The 18,992-nt window shown below is 41.9% G+C and overlaps 1 protein-coding gene across 5 annotated transcripts in view; it reads left to right on the forward strand.

The window, feature by feature from the left end:
• The window catches only part of fam189a1 (family with sequence similarity 189 member A1), a 135,263-nt gene that overhangs the window by 107,827 nt on the left and 8,444 nt on the right, over positions 1-18,992 (forward strand). For all 5 annotated transcript variants that reach the window (XM_053676571.1, XM_053676572.1, XM_017458504.3 and 2 more), the window contains 3 exons: positions 7,324-7,431; positions 9,841-10,001; positions 16,852-16,987. In XM_053676571.1, coding sequence (XP_053532546.1) covers positions 7,324-7,431; positions 9,841-10,001; positions 16,852-16,987 — 405 coding nt within the window. The remainder of the gene's footprint in view (positions 1-7,323; positions 7,432-9,840; positions 10,002-16,851; positions 16,988-18,992) is intronic.

Genomic DNA, 18,992 nt, shown 5'->3' on the forward strand with positions numbered 1-18,992 from the left:
CGGTTGACCTCCATTTTGGATCAAGGTGGCAAGAGGAAAAGATGTGACTTGAAAAAAAGTATGCAAAAGTGCGAAAGTATGTGGACACCTGACCATCACACCCATACGCGGTTCTTCACCAAACCGCAGCCTCAAAATTCGAAGCACATGAACACCAACATCAGCGCCTGACCTCGACCTCACTAATGCTCTCGTCTCTGAATGAACACAAATCCCCAGAACATGGCTCCCCAGAGCCACGCCCCAAAATCTCGCGGAAAGATTCCAACAATCTCTCGTGTATACGTTTTTTGTATTTTCCCCAAAATGTTTCTGATTGTTTTTTTTCTCGCTTCACTTTTCATACGTTGCAGTCTCATACCGACGGCGGAGAAAGTTCTGACGTGATCTGTCTTGGTTTCAATTTTTTCCATCACAAAAACCTGCCATTTTAACAGGGGTGTGTAGACTTTTTAAACCCACTGTACATATATACCGTACATATGCACAAATAATGCTGTTTAGGTCTGGGGGGGGGGGGGGGGGGGGGGTTGAATGCTCAATATTTAAGCTCAAAATATCCCTCCGTGCTCATTTTTATAAAGAGTGTCAATAATTCTGGAACGGTCTGAAAAACGGACGCTGGTGACGTGGTGACTGTAGCGGAAGTGAGAACAGGAAGTTGACTCGTGGACGTTCCTCAACGTTAAACGGATGAAGATTACGAGGTGTTGTTCTTCCATGGTTTAAAACAGGGGTGGTAACGGTAACTCCGCTTCATCGCGTAAAATATCACCTTTGGCCGTATGGCATCAGTACGTGAGGAATTATCCAGGAGTGATTTTCCCCGTCATAGCAAAACGACCTTGTGTGACCCCCTCAGGGCAGCTCAGGGGTGAACCCGAGGGCACGCGCACGCTATTGGAGCTTTACACAAAGTTAGCGCAGAACAACATGGCTTCTTCACATCAGTATGCGAGTGCAGACGTCTCTGAGGAAAAGCGCGCGACAAGACAAACGCACGTCTGCGAGACAGATGTCTGCACTCGGTGTAACAATCACACGGCGAGGAGAAAGCCCTCTCACAGGAGTATACCTTCAGCACGCCCGACTATGTGTTATATAGATTGTGAGAACGCACAAAGGAATGATGGGAAATGGCAGTGGGAAAGTGGAGAGCTCTGTGTGTGTGTGTGTGTGTGTGTGTGTGTGTGTGTGTGTGTGTGTGTGTGTGTGTGTGTGTGTTGGAATATAATAATGCATGCAGCGTGTTCCCGCAGACCGAAATGAATACACTTGACCTAGAAGCACATTGAATTTTTTTCTGCATCTTTTTTTTTTTTTTAGAGAAAGCAACCAACAGTCATTTCCATAATTATTGGCACCTTTCAGAAGAGTATGAATGTGCCAAAAATGATTGAGCGTAAAATATCACACATAATTAAACAATTAGAGAGACTGTCGTTCACGCTCGAAAAATTCTAATCAGATTCCTTTAAATAAGTGATATTTTTTAATGTGTGTGATAAAATAATTAGCAGTCCAAAACAGTATCTTTAAAAAAAAAAAAAAAAAAAAAGCAAATTGTCGTTAAAAAAAAAAAAAGATTGCTTTCAAGATCTTTAACTGTTCCAGATTTGTAAAACTTTATGGTGCCAGTAATTTTCAAAGCGGTGTTTTGCAGAAATAAAACTTCTTTTATTTAAAGAAATTGTTTACCAGTACTACCAAATATCACATTTCGACCAAATATGTAAAATCTTGTGTAAATCTTCTTGTTTAAAAGTCTGGATTAATAATCTCTGTTCTTTCCAGAGCAGTGTTTCTCAGACACGAAATGTTGGGGTTTTTTTTTAAATCATTTAGGCTCTTGGAAATATTGCTTAAATATCCTTAAAATATTAAGTATTATTCAAAGAAAGAAAAAAAAAGTAGTAGAATTTAGTAGAAATCATTTAGACTACTAAAGAATATTTTTTATTATTATTATTTTTGAATTGCTGTCAAGATCCAGAATCAAAACTGAAAAAGTCTTTAAAAGGTTAAAATATATATATATATATATATATATATTAATAATAAAAAATTGTTTAAAAGTAAACAATCTTCACTAATCCAGATTTTACCAAAACCAATATCAATAATTTAATAATCTAAAGAATATTTATAAATATATATATATACCTAATACTAATTACATATAAATATATAAATTACATATTAAATATAAATTACATATAAATTTATCAATATATATACCTAATACCTAATAATACGTAAAGAATATTTATATATATATATATATATATATATATATATATATATATATATATATATATATATATTCTTTCTTTTCTTTTATATGTTTTTTACATTTTCTTTAAAAAAAAAAAAGATTCAAAAGGCTGGAGTAACATCTCTTAAGATTTTGTAAAACGTGAAAAAAACAACAACAATATGAAAGCAGTGCTTTGGGGGAAATGACACGCATTATTTTTTTAATCGTTTGAAAATGACATTGACGCTAACATAAAGCTACACAATAGAGTTTAAACTTTGTATGTCGGAAGCTTGAAATGTCTCACTAACTCTGGATAATTGTCCGTAACTGAAGCCGTCATTTCGGTCAGATATAAGCGTGTTTACGACTTGCCTCGTACGGCTTGGCTTCCCCTTGTGCGTGACGATATTGCGTTAGGGGTGTCGAGAGAAATGCACACTCTCCATCACGCACACCGGGGATTTCTCTATTTTCCAACCGGATTCGATTTTAGATTTGACATTTGGCGAGCACATGGCCTATTTAGAGGAGAGGAAATGACACGCTGCTCGTACAGGGTTCGGTCTTATTGGAAACGTCTTTCTGCGGGATGATAGCGTGCAGATGAAGCTCGGAGATCATTAGTTATGCGGCAGTGATTAGTGCTCACTCCGCGTTCGACTTCGCTGCGTCTGAGCGTTTCAGTCACGCTCGCCGTGATGACGGCTCGCTCCGGATCGTACGGGTGGAGCGGAGAGCAGGACTCGGAGTGTGTAGAGTGCTGTATGATGGGGTGTAATTCCTATAAGTTCACGTAAGGTGATTACAATATATATCATACTATTATTATTATTGTTATTATTATTATTATTATTATTATTATTATTATTATTATACCACGGCGCTGATTGGGTCAGACGGAGTTAGTAACTAGGCAAAGCTCAAACTGAGTGGCTAATATTAAGTTTTTTACTAAAATATGTAGAATAAACTGACCAATTATGTATGTAGTATATTTAAGCAATATCGCACGAGCAAGACTGCACTTATACTGAATGTTATCTATAACAATTATGGAAGGAGTCTCCAGTGTCAGCACCAATCAGAGGTAAAGCTGTAGGTTTGTTTGTTTGTTTTTTTTTTGTGTTTTTTTTTACAGCTTACATTTACGCTTTGCTGTTTCTCGGGAGCATGACATGACACGCTGCATATTTTTTGTCTTATTATCTTTAAGAGAGAGAATAAAGAGAGGCCGGTGAGGGAACGGGTGTTTGCAGCTGCTAGAAGGCAAGTGAGAACCTGTTTCCCAGACGTTCCACGACATCAAATGTGACCGTAAACGGTCGAAAAGTACGATGTGTCGTTTATTAGTCCATTACTGATGGTAATCTTTGGTAAATCCGTCGTACTGTAGTATAAGAGGAGTAAAACACTTTAGGACGTGTTGCTACGAGGAAATCATCCACTTGAGGGCGGTAACAGTAAATCCGCCGTATCATTACACCGCCATATCCGGGATCTTTTTCATATAAGAGCACGACTAGTTTGGGCTAGTTTTCAGTCGCGTACATTTCTCTATAACAAATGGAGCTTTCCTAGCAAAGCCGCGTTGTACAGTAAAGTCTTTAGACTAGACGGAAACAATCACTAGCAACTTCTTAGCTCTTTTAGAAAGTCATTTCCTCCGTTATTCATATCTCACTCGACTCCTACGTCTGTTGAAATGTGGATGGGATTTACGGGTTTCGTTTATCGAGTTAGCGAGATAACTAGCTGTCTTGCGAATGTGACTTTGGAGTGCGTTTAGCAGCAGCTCGGTGGACAGACAGGCGATGGAACCCAGTTCATGCCAAAAGCGACAGCTTGGCCTCTTGTTTGACCTCACAAGTTCTATCATACACACACACACACACACACACACTGCTTCCCACAGGCCTGTTTCCTAGCCCGATCACGTAATCCGCTCTGTACAGCAGCAACTCATGACCAGAAATGCCACTGATCTGATACTCGGTACCGGTACCGGGCCGATACCAGCAAAAATGAATAAATAAACCCCTGATGGAGTGGATATCAGAGAAAACATATCGGATTTTAGCTCCTGTAACAAATGCCAAAGATCCGAATTGGATTCGGAAAAGAAACTGGACTGGGATTTTTTTTTTCTTTCGTTGGGATGGATTTTATTATAGTTACGCTTTATACTTTATTATATTTACAACGTCAATGATTTTTGCGTGAAAGAGTTTAACTAAAGTCCTTCAGCTAGAAAAAGATATATATTTTAAAGCATACTACTGTAGTTTTTAAAGAAAACCATGTCAGATGAGTACCATCGGTACCGGCCGATACTCGGGGTTTCAGTATCAGTATCGGAAAATTAAAAGCGGCGGCGTCCCGTCTCTCCACGCGAACGTAGATTTTGGTAGAGCAGGACGACATTAATAACGAAAGCCCCGAAAACAACCCCCCAAAAAAAACATCTGACGTCGGAAAAAAGTACGACACGTTTTTATTCCTTTCTTTTTTTTTCCTCTCAGCCTGTGCGTGGGATACGAGGTCACCATGGTGACCACGCGTTTCTGTTATACGGACATTATCCACTATCCATCCATTATCTACATTATCCATAATCCCCCTATCCGTCTTTTAATCTTTGTAATATACAGTATCGTACAATCGAAATGATTCAGTACACGCATTATCTGTACTTTTATTAGAGTTCATGCTGATTATTTGCTATTTAAAAAAAATACAACGTAGAGTGTCTTTAAACCAGCCCAATCTGGCAACCCTATCATTAACTGTCCCGTCCGCTCCTCCTCCGCTGAAAATGTTCTTAGACCGAGCAACGGGCCATCGTGATTCCTGCCCCGAATAAGCTTTTATTAATGCCGGTTGCAGTTCAAAGTTTTGGCCACTAGGTGTACTAATAAGTCTAACATGCAAGAAATGCGAGCAAATCAGTGGAATATCGCTTTTCTATCATTTTTTAAAAATTGTGCGTCACTCAAAAGAGGTAGCATTGGTGTTTCAGCAGACGTTTATGAACACTAACGTTCGTTGATATAAAGACTGATATAAACGGTCGGGTTCACAACTTTTCCCCTATGGGTGAGCCGCAGCTGGATCTCAGACTTTTAAATGCAAAGTACGATGAGCTAGCTACTGTAGCTAATAAATTGCATTAATACTGATTGCGGAAGCAAGATCATAATTCATTTGATAATACTAATACGTATAACTAATTTTATACGATAGTACTTTTTTGTATTCGTTTGTTTTTGATAATGTCACCGAAACAGAACTTTTCCCCCGAAACGTTATTTGCTAAAACGTCACACTAGTGTCTTTATTTTGACTTGACGTTTTATTTGTCTCAAATTTTCTCCAAATGTTTATCCATCACGAGGTGCACTGAAGCCGTTCTCGCGTCTCGCTGTGGGCCGAGGAATCACTAAAACACTTTGTTGTTTCCGTCCTTTAATTTGTCACCCGTAGTTCTATACCAAATGAGGGAAATGCTTTGTGAAAGGCAATAGGGAGTAGAGTTTGTTCTTTGTGACCTCTATATCCGTTATAAATAAACCCATAGCCCGTACTCCACCCCTGCTTTATGTCCAGTCAGGTCTATCACAGCGGCTCAAAGTGCAAGTGCTGGTGTCTGCTGTAATAGAACCCTGCATTCCCTGCCGTGAATTCGGAGGCTCTTGTTGTTTTGACAGGACGAACGCAGTGATATGTGGCATTATGTCACAATATTTCGCGTACTTTATGGGAAGCGAGGCGACGTTAAGCCACTCTAATGGCCGTCGTTGGGGATTGCATGACTCGGCGACAGCACACACATCACGGCCCGCTCGTTTTAAGATCTTTACGTGCTTGTTAAGAGATTTTATCTCTATAAAGTGGCATGTCCGTGTCATACGGTGTCGGAGGTTATTTATTTCCTTGCAGTAACGGTAATTCGAGAAAGAGAATGAGACCAGCGATAAACAGCTAAACGGTCCGTACGTATATTCTATAGTAAACCAAACTGGATGGACATACTGTATTAAGAGCTGAGCAGACTTTAATAACGCCATCATATTCACAGCTTAGCAGGAAATAACGTTAACGTCGAATCGTTTGGTTTTCTAGCCAAAGTTTTCAACACGTGACCCGTAACCTTTAACCTTAGCAACCTGGGAGTGAAACCTTTCAAAATGTTTCCAGTTATGAAAGGAATATAACGCATAGGGTGTGCTGTGATCGGAAAATAATCCGCGGTGTGATGAAGCAGAGTTACCGTGACCACTCTGACGCCGACCATTTCCCTGTAACAGCATGGGAAGTGTTTTATTCCTATTATACCACAGCGGTTTGCCAATGATTACCATCCTTTCCTTATTATAAACAATAACGCATCAGACTTTTTATCCATTTATAGTTACACTTAATGTGGTGGAAGGTTATACTGTAGCAAGGTTATACTCGTCAGCCTCGCTGGGATTTTTTTTCTCGCGCCCTTGAAGTTAATCAGGCAAAAATTGCAGCTTGTTATTGAAAAACCTCAACACATAACGCTTTGCTTTCCTGTGTGGGGGAAAAACTCAAGTTACAGCTCTACCTCTGACCGTTACAGAGCACTCGCACTGGAGACTCCTTCCATAAATGTTAAATAAACATTTCCTCACAGAAAACGTCGACATATCGATATGTCAACCTTTTTTTTTTTTTTTTTACATTTTTTATTCTACCAATCAATCAATCCGATTTGAGAATCGGTAGAAATATCCAAAAAGCTGTTAGATAACATTAACTTTAACATTACTTAGCTACAGGACAGCAAACAGTCATGCTAGTCACCATGGTGGTTTAGAAAGTTCCTAGCTAACAGGATTTAGCCACCTAGCTACCTTGGTAGCTAAGAGGCTAATGTTAGCAATCAGAAACGTTTATCGTGAGCAGAACCCTGGACAAAAAAAAACACCACCACACATCGTTTTGACTTCAGATACAGCGCCATTCTTCGGATGTCTTATTATTACCTCTCTCTCTCTCTCTCTCTCTCTCTCTCTCTCTCTCTCTCTCTCTCTGTGCAGGAGCTGTTGTTTAGTGTATGTGCATTAAATGTCATCTCCACCATCGTGTGCGCTCTTGCCACGGCCATGTGCTGCATGCAGATGGTCTCTACTGATATTCTGCAGATGGTAAGTGTGTGTGTGTGTGTGTGTGTGTGTGTGTTTGTGTGTTTGTGTGTATATACACATCACAGTCCTGCCCTTAAGTCTGTCCCGTTGTATCATGGAGAATGGATGGAGGCAGTTAAGAGGGATAAAATGCGCCAGCTATAATAAATTGGAGTGGAAAAACAACACAGGGCCATTAGAATGAATCATATCCAAGAGCATATCATTTACACTGAGCACATATTCAAGCGTTCAGAGTGATCGCATATGGCACTGCGCATTTGCAGAGTTACATAACTGTTGGTTTGGTTACACAGATTTGCAACCGAGCAGCGTATACTTGACTGTTGTGTTTTCTCCAAACCATCGTAATGTTCCAGTATAGCATCCTGCATCGTGGAATTCAGAGGGCGTGGTGGGCTCAGAATGACGGACGGGTTAGGGGTAGCGCTACGTTTCACTTCTTATTCAGCTGTAATTTCGCTAGAAGAATTTCGTTGAAGTTGTTGGGTTTTTGTTTTTGTTTGTTTCGTTCTCCAAAAATCCTAAATCTGATATAACCTGTTGCTAGCTAGCCCAAGACCAAGAGAGTATTTTCTGCAGCTTCCAGCTCTGATAGCACCTCCCCAGCATACCGCTGCAAAGACGACTGCTACAGACTACCACAGACTGATCTCTAACATCTTGCTAATTTAAAAAAAAAAAAAAAAAAGGGTGGTATCTCTTTGCAGTCACTCTCAAATTAATTCCCAGAATTGGAAAGTGCACCATGAGTGGACACTCTGCGCAAGAGTATACGTGTGTACTGTAGAGGTACGCATCTCTGCAACAAGCGCGAGGCACAACGTCTGTTTTCTCTGGAACAATACACTGCACATATTCCCTTTCTAATTACCCGGTTCAGTACATTATGTGCTAACGAGTTTCTTTGCTAACTGAGTAGTCAGCTAAAATAGCTAGCTTAGTGAAACCCACTCACGATCTCCAGGATTTACAAATCAAAAATGGAACCGAACCGAGATTTGGTCCAATCTAAAGGACTCGAACGGACGCTTGCTGTTGGAAAATAAAGCAGGAATAAAAGATGGTCGAGGACCACGGCTTTCTCGGTGACCCCAATTTTTAAGAGGTCCTTAAGTGTTATTTTTATGTGTGAGGAAATAAACTGACGAGGATATAAAGTTTTAATATTGCATATAAATAAGGTGTGTGGGTTTATGGCCACTGTGGTAAATCATCAGAATGAGACGAGATGAATGGCTGTAGTGTGTGTGTGTGTGTGTGTGTGTGTGCGTGATATTTAGCGTGCTTCCGGCTGCTGTACGGATCACTGGAGCAAGAGGGGGATTAGTCTCGTCTCATGGTGCAAGGTGGCAATACAAAGAAATCATCAAACACACTCACTGCCACAAAAACAACAGTTTAAAGCACAAAGAAACAAGTGTACCTCAGGACAGTCTGTCTGATTTCTCTCCTGTGTGTACGTAAACCTATTATAACACTGCTATAAACGTAGAACGAAACGTATAAGGGCTTTTGAGCTCCTCTTTCATTGGGAGATCGTGAATTTGACTCCAGGACTGGGACTGCGCAGCACATTTGTCCACTCGTGTTACTGCATTCTGGCATCGAGTGTCGCCATAAATATCTGATCGTTTTCACATAAGGAATTGGCCGAGCGGGCACTACTAAGCGTCGGTCGTTAACCGAGCGCAGGTTGCGTGAGGGGACGTAAACCTCGAGGAGGGTGTTGAGGCAGTGGCGTGCCGTTCCAGACAAGGTCTTGTACGTGAACGTCAAGGCCCTGAATTCTACACGAAGCCGGTGGAGGGAGACGAAGAGGGGTGTGACGTGGGTTTTTCGGGGCTGGTTGCTGCTTTCTGAATCGTCTGAAGGGGTTTGATGGAGCTCGCCGTGAGGCTCAGGAGTAGTATGTTGCAGTAGTCCAGGTCTGAGATAACAAGAGCCTGGATTGTGATCTCAGTATGAACAAATGTTGTTATTTTATCGCAGCAAGTCTGTTATAAGAGGAGTCAGGACACCGTTGGGTTTCTGTGTGTAGAGTATCATGACCGGGTTTAGCTGCTGGTGAGCAGGGCGATGGGAAAGGGGAGGGAGGGGTGTGAGCCCTTCAATTCACACCTCTGCACAATAACAATGGTACAGAGATCGATCAGACAGCACAAGTAAAGCTTTTTTGATACTAAAACACTGTATACAACCGCTATGATAAAATGATAACATTTAAAGCTAGTAGGCTAGGTTAATAACCAGGAAAAACTCATGAAAACCTGCAAATTCTTAAAGCCCCGAGTGTCTACTTTTATAGTGAACTTCAAAGCGGACCACAGGATGTTACGCGTAATATTCCTGTGAATAAATAAATAAATAAATACATAAATAAATAAAAGTATTTCCTTGTGGTTCCAGTTCATGCCTCACAGGGCGCGGACTCTGAGCGCCGACTGCATGACCCCTCACGGCACCATCCTTCACCAGACGCTGGACTTCGACGAGTTCATCCCGCCCATCCCCCCTCCGCCGTACTACCCTCCAGAGTACACCTGCACCCCCGTACTGGAGGGACAGAGGTACAGTCACACCGAGATACACACACTCGCACATATACCCCAGTGGATTATTTTCCTTCAGCATCACACATCCTGAAGCGTTTCATTCCTCTAACACTGCGGCGATTTGCCAACGGTTACGTTTATTAATTACTGACGTCATGTTTTGTTTTTTTTTTAAACTATTTATAGTCACATTTAATATTGTGGAACAACCACGGAATAAGTTAGATCCTGTTATCACGCTAACGTTAAACAGTCATTCCATCACGTTATCTCTTTTTTTCTCTCATGAAGTTAATCAGAGGGGGGGGGACGCAACTTTTCATGTTACAGAGGAAGCGCAACGCGTAAACTCCTCCGTCCCGAAGATGTCGGAAAACTCAAAGTTACAGCTTTACGTCTGACTGTTGCAAAGCGCTGACACTGGAGACTCCTTCCATTAAATATTAAATAAACAGAAAACTACACAGCAGATTTATATAAAAACAACAAAGCATGCAACAAGGGGTAATGTTTATTTTATATATATTTATACATACAGGGGTCATGTTTAATATATATACACAAGGGTCATGTTTAATCTTCTTGTTACCGTTCAGAATAACAATAACTAAAAAAAATAACTTTTTACAGTTTTAAATGTTCATTTGTTGATGTTTTGGAAATTTGACTCAAATCTGGATCGTATAGAATTAAACTATGTGTAACGTTAGTTGAAAATTCTGCCAATCCTAATTTAAACCCCTGTGCTTCTCCAAAAGCATGGCTCAGAAAGTCCAAACTAAAGGAACATAATGCTGTAACATGGCTGCATTTAATGCTCCATGATGTTCATTAAAGCTAGCTGGTATAACTAAACTAAGGTGAAGCTCTTCCCTGACTGCCTAGACTGCGAAACAGCTCTGTGAGTGTGTGTGTGTGTGTGTGTTTTGTCCCGCTGATGAGTCACTCTGGCCCTGGGTCACACTCAGTATAAACAGAATGATATATATGTTTCAAACCAAAAAAACAGTGTTTAATACCTCAGTAGTATGAGGTAAGGTTAAAGAAGTGAGGAATTGAAGTAATAGATAATAATAATAACTGCAGTCTCACTGGGTGACAGAAAAAGGGTCTCATATCCTGACAGAAAAAGGAGACCGCGTGTTTCTAACGTCCGCAGGATTGATTTGTATGAAATGTATGTTTTTAAAAATCCCGCCACGTCGTCTGCATTTGTTTAAGATTGATAAAATTCTCACCTCCAGGGTTGGGGCTTCGAATCCCGGCCTCCGAATTGACGTGTTCTCACCGTGCTTTGGAGGTTTCCTCCGGGTACTCCAGTTTCCTCCTCCAGTCCAAAGACACGCGTTGTAGGCTGCATCGGCGTCTCTAAATTGTCCGTAGTGTGTGAATTGTGCCTTGCGATGGGTTGGCACTCCGTCCAAGGGTGTCTTTTGCTTTGAGCCCCGAGTCCCCTAGGATTAGCTCAAGGCTGTCCGCGACCCTGTGTAGGATAGGTAATATGGAAGATGGATGGTATGGTAGATGAGCGGTATGGAAGATGGATGGTATGGTAGATGAGCGGTATGGAAGATGGATGGTATGGTAGATAGGTAGTATGCAAGATGGATGGTATGGTAGATAGGTAGTATGGAAGATGGATGGTATGGTAGATAGGTAGTATGGAAGATGGATGGTATGGTAGATAGGTAGTATGGAAGATGGATGGTATGGTAGATGAGCGGTATGGAAAATGGATGGTATGGTAGATGAGTGGTATGGAAGATGGATGGTATGGTAGATGAGCGGTATGGAAGATGGATGGTATGGTAGATAGGAAGTATGGAAGATGGATGGTATGGTAGATGAGCGGTATGGAAGATGGATGGTATGGTAGATGAGCGGTATGGAAGATGGATGGTATGGTAGATGAGCGGTATGGAAGATGGATGGTATGGTAGATGAGTGGTATGGAAGATGGATGGTATTCTAGATGAGCGGTATGGAAGATGGATGGTATGGTAGATGAGCGGTATGGAAGATGGATGGTATGGTAGATGAGCGGTATGGAAGATGGATGGTATGATAGATGAGTGGTATGGAAGATGGATGGTATGGTAGATAGGTAGTATGGAAGATGGATGGTATGGTAGATGAGTGGTATGGAAGATGGATGGTATGGTAGATGAGCAGTATGGAAGATGGATGGTATGGTAGATGAGCGGTATGGAAGATGGATGGTATGGTAGATAGGTAGTATGGAAGATGGATGGTATGGTAGATGAGCGGTATGGAAGATGGATGGTATGGTAGATGAGCGGTATGGAAGATGGATGGTATGGTAGATGAGCGGTATGGAAGATGGATGGTATGGTAGATGAGTGGTATGGAAGATGGATGGTATGGTAGATAGGTAGTATGGAAGATGGATGGTATGGTAGATAGGTAGTATGGAAGATGGATGGTATGGTAGATAGGTAGTATGGAAGATGGATGGTATGGTAGATGAGCGGTATGGAAGATGGATGGTATGGTAGATGAGCAGTATGGAAGATGGATGGTATGGTAGATGAGCGGTATGGAAGATGGATGGTATGGTAGATGAGCGGTATGGAAGATGGATGGTATGGTAGATGAGCGGTATGGAAGATGGATGGTATGGAAGATGGATGGTATGGTAGATGAGTGGTATGGAAGATGGATGGTATGGTAGATGAGTGGTATGGAAGATGGATGGTATGGTAGATGAGCAGTATGGAAGATGGATGATATGGTAGATGAGCGGTATGGAAGATGGATGGTATGGTAGATGAGCAGTATGGAAGATGGATGGTATGGTAGATGAGCGGTATGGAAGATGGATGGTATGGAAGATGGATGGTATGGTAGATGAGCGGTATGGAAGATGGATGGTATGGTAGATAGGTAGTATGGAAGATGGATGGTATGGTAGATGAGCGGTATGGAAGATGGATGGTATGGAAGATGGATGGTATGGTAGATGAGCGGTATGGAAGATGGATGGTATGGTAGATAGGTAGTATGGAAGATGGATGGTATGGTAGATGAGCGGTATGGAAGATGGATGGTATGGTAGATGAGCGGTATGGAAGATGGATGGTATGGTAGATGAGCGGTATGGAAGATGGATGGTATGGTAGATAGGTAGTATGCAAGATGGATGGTATGGTAGATAGGTAGTATGGAAGATGGATGGTATGGTAGATAGGTAGTATGGAAGATGGATGGTATGGTAGATAGGTAGTATGGAAGATGGATGGTATGGTAGATGAGCGGTATGGAAAATGGATGGTATGGTAGATGAGTGGTATGGAAGATGGATGGTATGGTAGATAGGTAGTATGGAAGATGGATGGTATGGTAGATGAGCGGTATGGAAGATGGATGGTATGGTAGATGAGTGGTATGGAAGATGGATGGTATGGTAGATGAGCGGTATGGAAGATGGATGGTATGGTAGATAGGAAGTATGGAAGATGGATGGTATGGTAGATGAGCGGTATGGAAGATGGATGGTATGGTAGATGAGCGGTATGGAAGATGGATGGTATGGTAGATGAGCGGTATGGAAGATGGATGGTATGGTAGATGAGTGGTATGGAAGATGGATGGTATTCTAGATGAGCGGTATGGAAGATGGATGGTATGGTAGATGAGCGGTATGGAAGATGGATGGTATGGTAGATGAGCGGTATGGAAGATGGATGGTATGATAGATGAGTGGTATGGAAGATGGATGGTATGGTAGATAGGTAGTATGGAAGATGGATGGTATGGTAGATGAGTGGTATGGAAGATGGATGGTATGGTAGATGAGCAGTATGGAAGATGGATGGTATGGTAGATGAGCGGTATGGAAGATGGATGGTATGGTAGATAGGTAGTATGGAAGATGGATGGTATGGTAGATGAGCGGTATGGAAGATGGATGGTATGGTAGATGAGCGGTATGGAAGATGGATGGTATGGTAGATGAGCGGTATGGAAGATGGATGGTATGGTAGATGAGTGGTATGGAAGATGGATGGTATGGTAGATAGGTAGTATGGAAGATGGATGGTATGGTAGATAGGTAGTATGGAAGATGGATGGTATGGTAGATAGGTAGTATGGAAGATGGATGGTATGGTAGATGAGCGGTATGGAAGATGGATGGTATGGTAGATGAGCGGTATGGAAGATGGATGGTATGGTAGATGAGCGGTATGGAAGATGGATGGTATGGTAGATGAGCGGTATGGAAGATGGATGGTATGGTAGATGAGCGGTATGGAAGATGGATGGTATGGAAGATGGATGGTATGGTAGATGAGTGGTATGGAAGATGGATGGTATGGTAGATGAGTGGTATGGAAGATGGATGGTATGGTAGATGAGCAGTATGGAAGATGGATGATATGGTAGATGAGCGGTATGGAAGATGGATGGTATGGTAGATGAGCAGTATGGAAGATGGATGGTATGGTAGATGAGCGGTATGGAAGATGGATGGTATGGAAGATGGATGGTATGGTAGATGAGCGGTATGGAAGATGGATGGTATGGTAGATAGGTAGTATGGAAGATGGATGGTATGGTAGATGAGCGGTATGGAAGATGGATGGTATGGAAGATGGATGGTATGGTAGATGAGCGGTATGGAAGATGGATGGTATGGTAGATAGGTAGTATGGAAGATGGATGGTATGGTAGATGAGCGGTATGGAAGATGGATGGTATGGTAGATGAGCGGTATGGAAGATGGATGGTATGGTAGATGAGCGGTATGGAAGATGGATGATATGGTAGATGAGCAGTATGGAAGATGGATGGTATGGTAGATGAGCGGTATGGAAGATGGATGATATGGTAGATGAGCGGTATGGAAGATGGATGGTATGGTAGATGAGCGGTATGGAAGATGGATGGTATGGTAGATGAGCGGTATGGAAGATGGATGGTATGGTAGATGAGCGGTATGGAAGATGGATGGTATGGTAGATAGGTAGTATGGAAGATGGATGGTATGGTAGATGAGCGGTATGGAAGATGGATGATATGGTAGATGAGTGGTATGGAAGATGGATGGTATGGTAGATGAGCGGTATGGAAGATGGATGGTATGGTAGATGAGCGGTATGGATGATGGATGGTATGGTAGATGAGCGGTATGGAAGATGGATGGTATGGTAGATAGGTAGTATGGAAGATGGATGGTATGGTAGATGAGTGGTATGGAAGATGGATGGTATGGTAGATGAGCAGTATGGAAGATGGATGGTATGGTAGATGAGCGGTATGGAAGATGGATGGTATGGTAGATAGGTAGTATGGAAGATGGATGGTATGGTAGATGAGCGGTATGGAAGATGGATGGTATGGTAGATGAGTGGTATGGAAGATGGATGGTATGGTAGATGAGCGGTATGGAAGATGGATGGTATGGTAGATAGGTAGTATGGAAGATGGATGGTATGGTAGATGAGCGGTATGGAAGATGGATGATATGGTAGATGAGCGGTATGGAAGATGGATGGTATGGTAGATGAGCGGTATGGAAGATGGATGGTATGGTAGATGAGCGGTATGGAAGATGGATGGTATGGTAGATGAGCGGTATGGAAGATGGATGGTATGGTAGATAGGTAGTATGGAAGATGGATGGTATGGTAGATAGGTAGTATGGAAGATGGATGATATGGTAGATGAGTGGTATGGAAGATGGATGGTATGGTAGATGAGCGGTATGGAAGATGGATGGTATGGTAGATGAGTGGTATGGAAGATGGATGGTATGGTAGATGAGCGGTATGGAAGATGGATGGTATGGTAGATGAGTGGTATGGAAGATGGATGGTATGGTAGATAGGTAGTATGGAAGATGGATGGTATGGTAGATGAGTGGTATGGAAGATGGATGGTATGGTAGATGAGCGGTATGGAAGATGGATGGTATGGTAGATGAGTGGTATGGAAGATGGATGGTATGGTAGATGAGTGGTATGGAAGATGGATGGTATGGTAGATGAGTGGTATGGAAGATGGATGGTATGGTAGATGAGTGGTATGGAAGATGGATGGTATGGTAGATGAGCGGTATGGAAGATGGATGGTATGGTAGATGAGTGGTATGGAAGATGGATGGTATGGTAGATGAGCAGTATGGAAGATGGCTGGTATGATAGATGAGCGGTATGGAAGATGGATGGTATGGTAGATGAGTGGTATGGAAGATGGATGGTATGGTAGATGAGCGGTATGGAAGATGGATGGTATGGTAGATGAGCGGTATGGAAGATGGATGAATACCACAGCTCTGTTGAATTCTCAAGTCTAATTGGTCAGATGGTGTTGATTAATTTTCTATAACAGCAGCTCTGACAGTTGTTCCAGCTGCAAATCACAGGGACTTTCGCATAACCAATCCACATCATCTAAGACTAATAATAAACAGATTTTTTTTTTAAATAATAATTTTTAATACAACAAAGAAAAACGTACATTTTTACATTTACGGAAGGAGTCTCCAGTGTCAGCGCTTTGTAACTGTCAGAGGTACAACACAGGAAAGTCCTTTCTGGAGACTAGGAATGATTTATCTTTATACTGATGTTTGGATTTGTGCTCCAGATGTGGCAATAAAATGATTTATTTATTTATTTATATGAAACACAAAACTTTTTTTTGCTAATAAATCATATTTATGATGTTCATGATGTTTTGGCCTTGGAGTGTTATTGTGAAATGTAAGTATAAATGAATGGTCTTTGTCGAAATTAAACAAAAATTGTGATTTTAGTGTCTGTCACGTGACCATCACATGTGGTTTCTGCTGTTAGTGCGAGTGGAGATTAAATTGAAATAACATTTTTCTTTCCTCCATCAGAGGTCTGCATCTAGACTTCCCTCACACCCCCTTCAGTGCCATATACGGTGTTCCCATTAACAGCCCGGGAATCGTGTATCCGTCCGAGCTGCCTCCCCCGTACGAGTCGGTGGTGGGTCAGACCCCCGCCAGCCAGGTAACACACACCTTTACTCAACCGCAGCTTTCATTTCCTTCAGCCAATCAGGAACCGTATCATGCTTCGTTCAATTGTTGCATCAATTTATTACAATTTCATCATCTTTTAAATCAGTGCACCAGCACAAAATCATCCGATTCCAAAATCCGAAAATCATTCCGATCATTCATTACGTTTATGTAGCGGTTTTGTAAATAAATACGTGTGTGTTAAATGCTACGTACGAAAGAAGAAAGTTCTCAGGAAGACACCGGGGTTTGATTCGAACGGACTAAACTCACATAGTGAGATTCTTGAGAGTGTGAATGCGGGATTTATACGGAAGTATCAGGATCAAACGCATGATAAAATCACGATAAAATACAGGTAAAGTCGGGTCCATAAGTATTTGGACAGCGACGCAATTCTCCTACTTCTGCCTCTGTTTGCTCTGTGAAAACGGAGGGGGAGGAAATGGCTGTAATTTGGCTGGAATATTTTTCCCTTTAAACCCTCGAATTAAAGCGGAAAGTCTTCAATAAATCTCTCGATTGCACCGTTTCAAATTCACCGTGGTGGCAAAACGACCCAAAAATTTGCGTCGCCGTCCAAATACTTATGGACCTGGCTGCATCTCCGGGCCCCATACTCTTCAGTTCAGTTCTCAATAACGTTTTCCACAGCGCTTTTCATCCTTTACATCGTCGCATAGAGCAGCTTTACAGAAATCCGGATGTCGATTTCGATCCTTAATGAACAAACCACACACAACAGTATCGAGTTAAAAAAAAAAAAAAACTCTTAGACGACACGAGTAGGGAACCTTAAAATGGAACCCGTCCTCTTCTTGATGGCACCGGATGGTGGGATTACGATTCGTTATAATATATAAATGCGAAAGAGTAAAGACAAACAGTACTGAGTGTGTTGGGGATAGGATTCCTGGGATGAGCAACAGGGAAGTCTTTACGGTTACAGCAGCAGCGCTTGGGTACAAATCTACAGCATCCAGGCCAGATTATTCACTGAAGCAGGAGCGAGACGCGGGAATGAACCGTGTCCGTGCAATACAGACAAAACTGCACCGGAACGTGTGTAACTGCGCTTGCGGAGAAGAGAAAAGTCGATGAACGAGTACAAAAAGACAGTTTGTCCTAAAAGGCTAGCGGTAAGTAAGGATATGATTTGAAGGAGAACATGATTGGGTTATCGGTGTACATGTGTGTGAAAGAGAAGGAGAGATTGTCGTCTGTGATAAATGCCGGTCATTAAGGACACCAGGAGATTTCCCTCTGCAGTTGACCTCACTCACTGCTGACCTCCGAAGACCTCATCTTAAAGAGTGCCGTGCTCACGTCTCGAGTCACAGCACGTAAAAAAAAAGAAAAAAAAAGTCCGATGACGGTTTCATTTGCGCGAGACACGAAATGCCAAGGCGTCAGCGATTGCATCATTTCATTTTCGTTCACACGGGCATTCCCGTGTTCTTACTACAGTTTATGAGGATTTGCAATCCTGGGGATTTGCAATATTCCGAAAGCGTTAGTCCTTTTCAATGAATCTCATTCGTCTGCGCAAAGCCGTACTGAAGAGCTCTTCCCGGTCACTCAGAGTGGCTTTTGCGGTGGGTTATAATTTGTGCCGGAGCAGTCAGGAGGAATTCCACGTCGTTAATGAAAAGAAGAAAGGACGGCAATTTGGGATAATGATCCGTTTGATTTTCTCCCAGCGGATGCAACGTCGGGTAACGAAAGCACTACGAAACGTTGTGTGCGCGTGTGTGGGGGTAGTGATTAAATGTGGTGCAGGAATCAATCCGAGCACCACGTTCTTTTGCTCGTCTTTTCCTCTTTTTTTTCTTTTTCCATTGACGTCTTTTTAAGAATCCAGACAGGAATATTGATTTACACACTGCGGTCTGTTCTAAATATAGATATCATATCGACTTGTCAGGGGGTTATCCGTGGATGTTGTTATGACCGATTTGAATCCACGGCGCTCTGTTTAACAATGTTTAGCACCT

The sequence above is a fragment of the Ictalurus punctatus genome, chromosome 27, assembly GCF_001660625.3.
Source record: "Ictalurus punctatus breed USDA103 chromosome 27, Coco_2.0, whole genome shotgun sequence".
In the NCBI taxonomy this organism is placed as follows: Eukaryota; Metazoa; Chordata; class Actinopteri; order Siluriformes; family Ictaluridae; genus Ictalurus; species Ictalurus punctatus.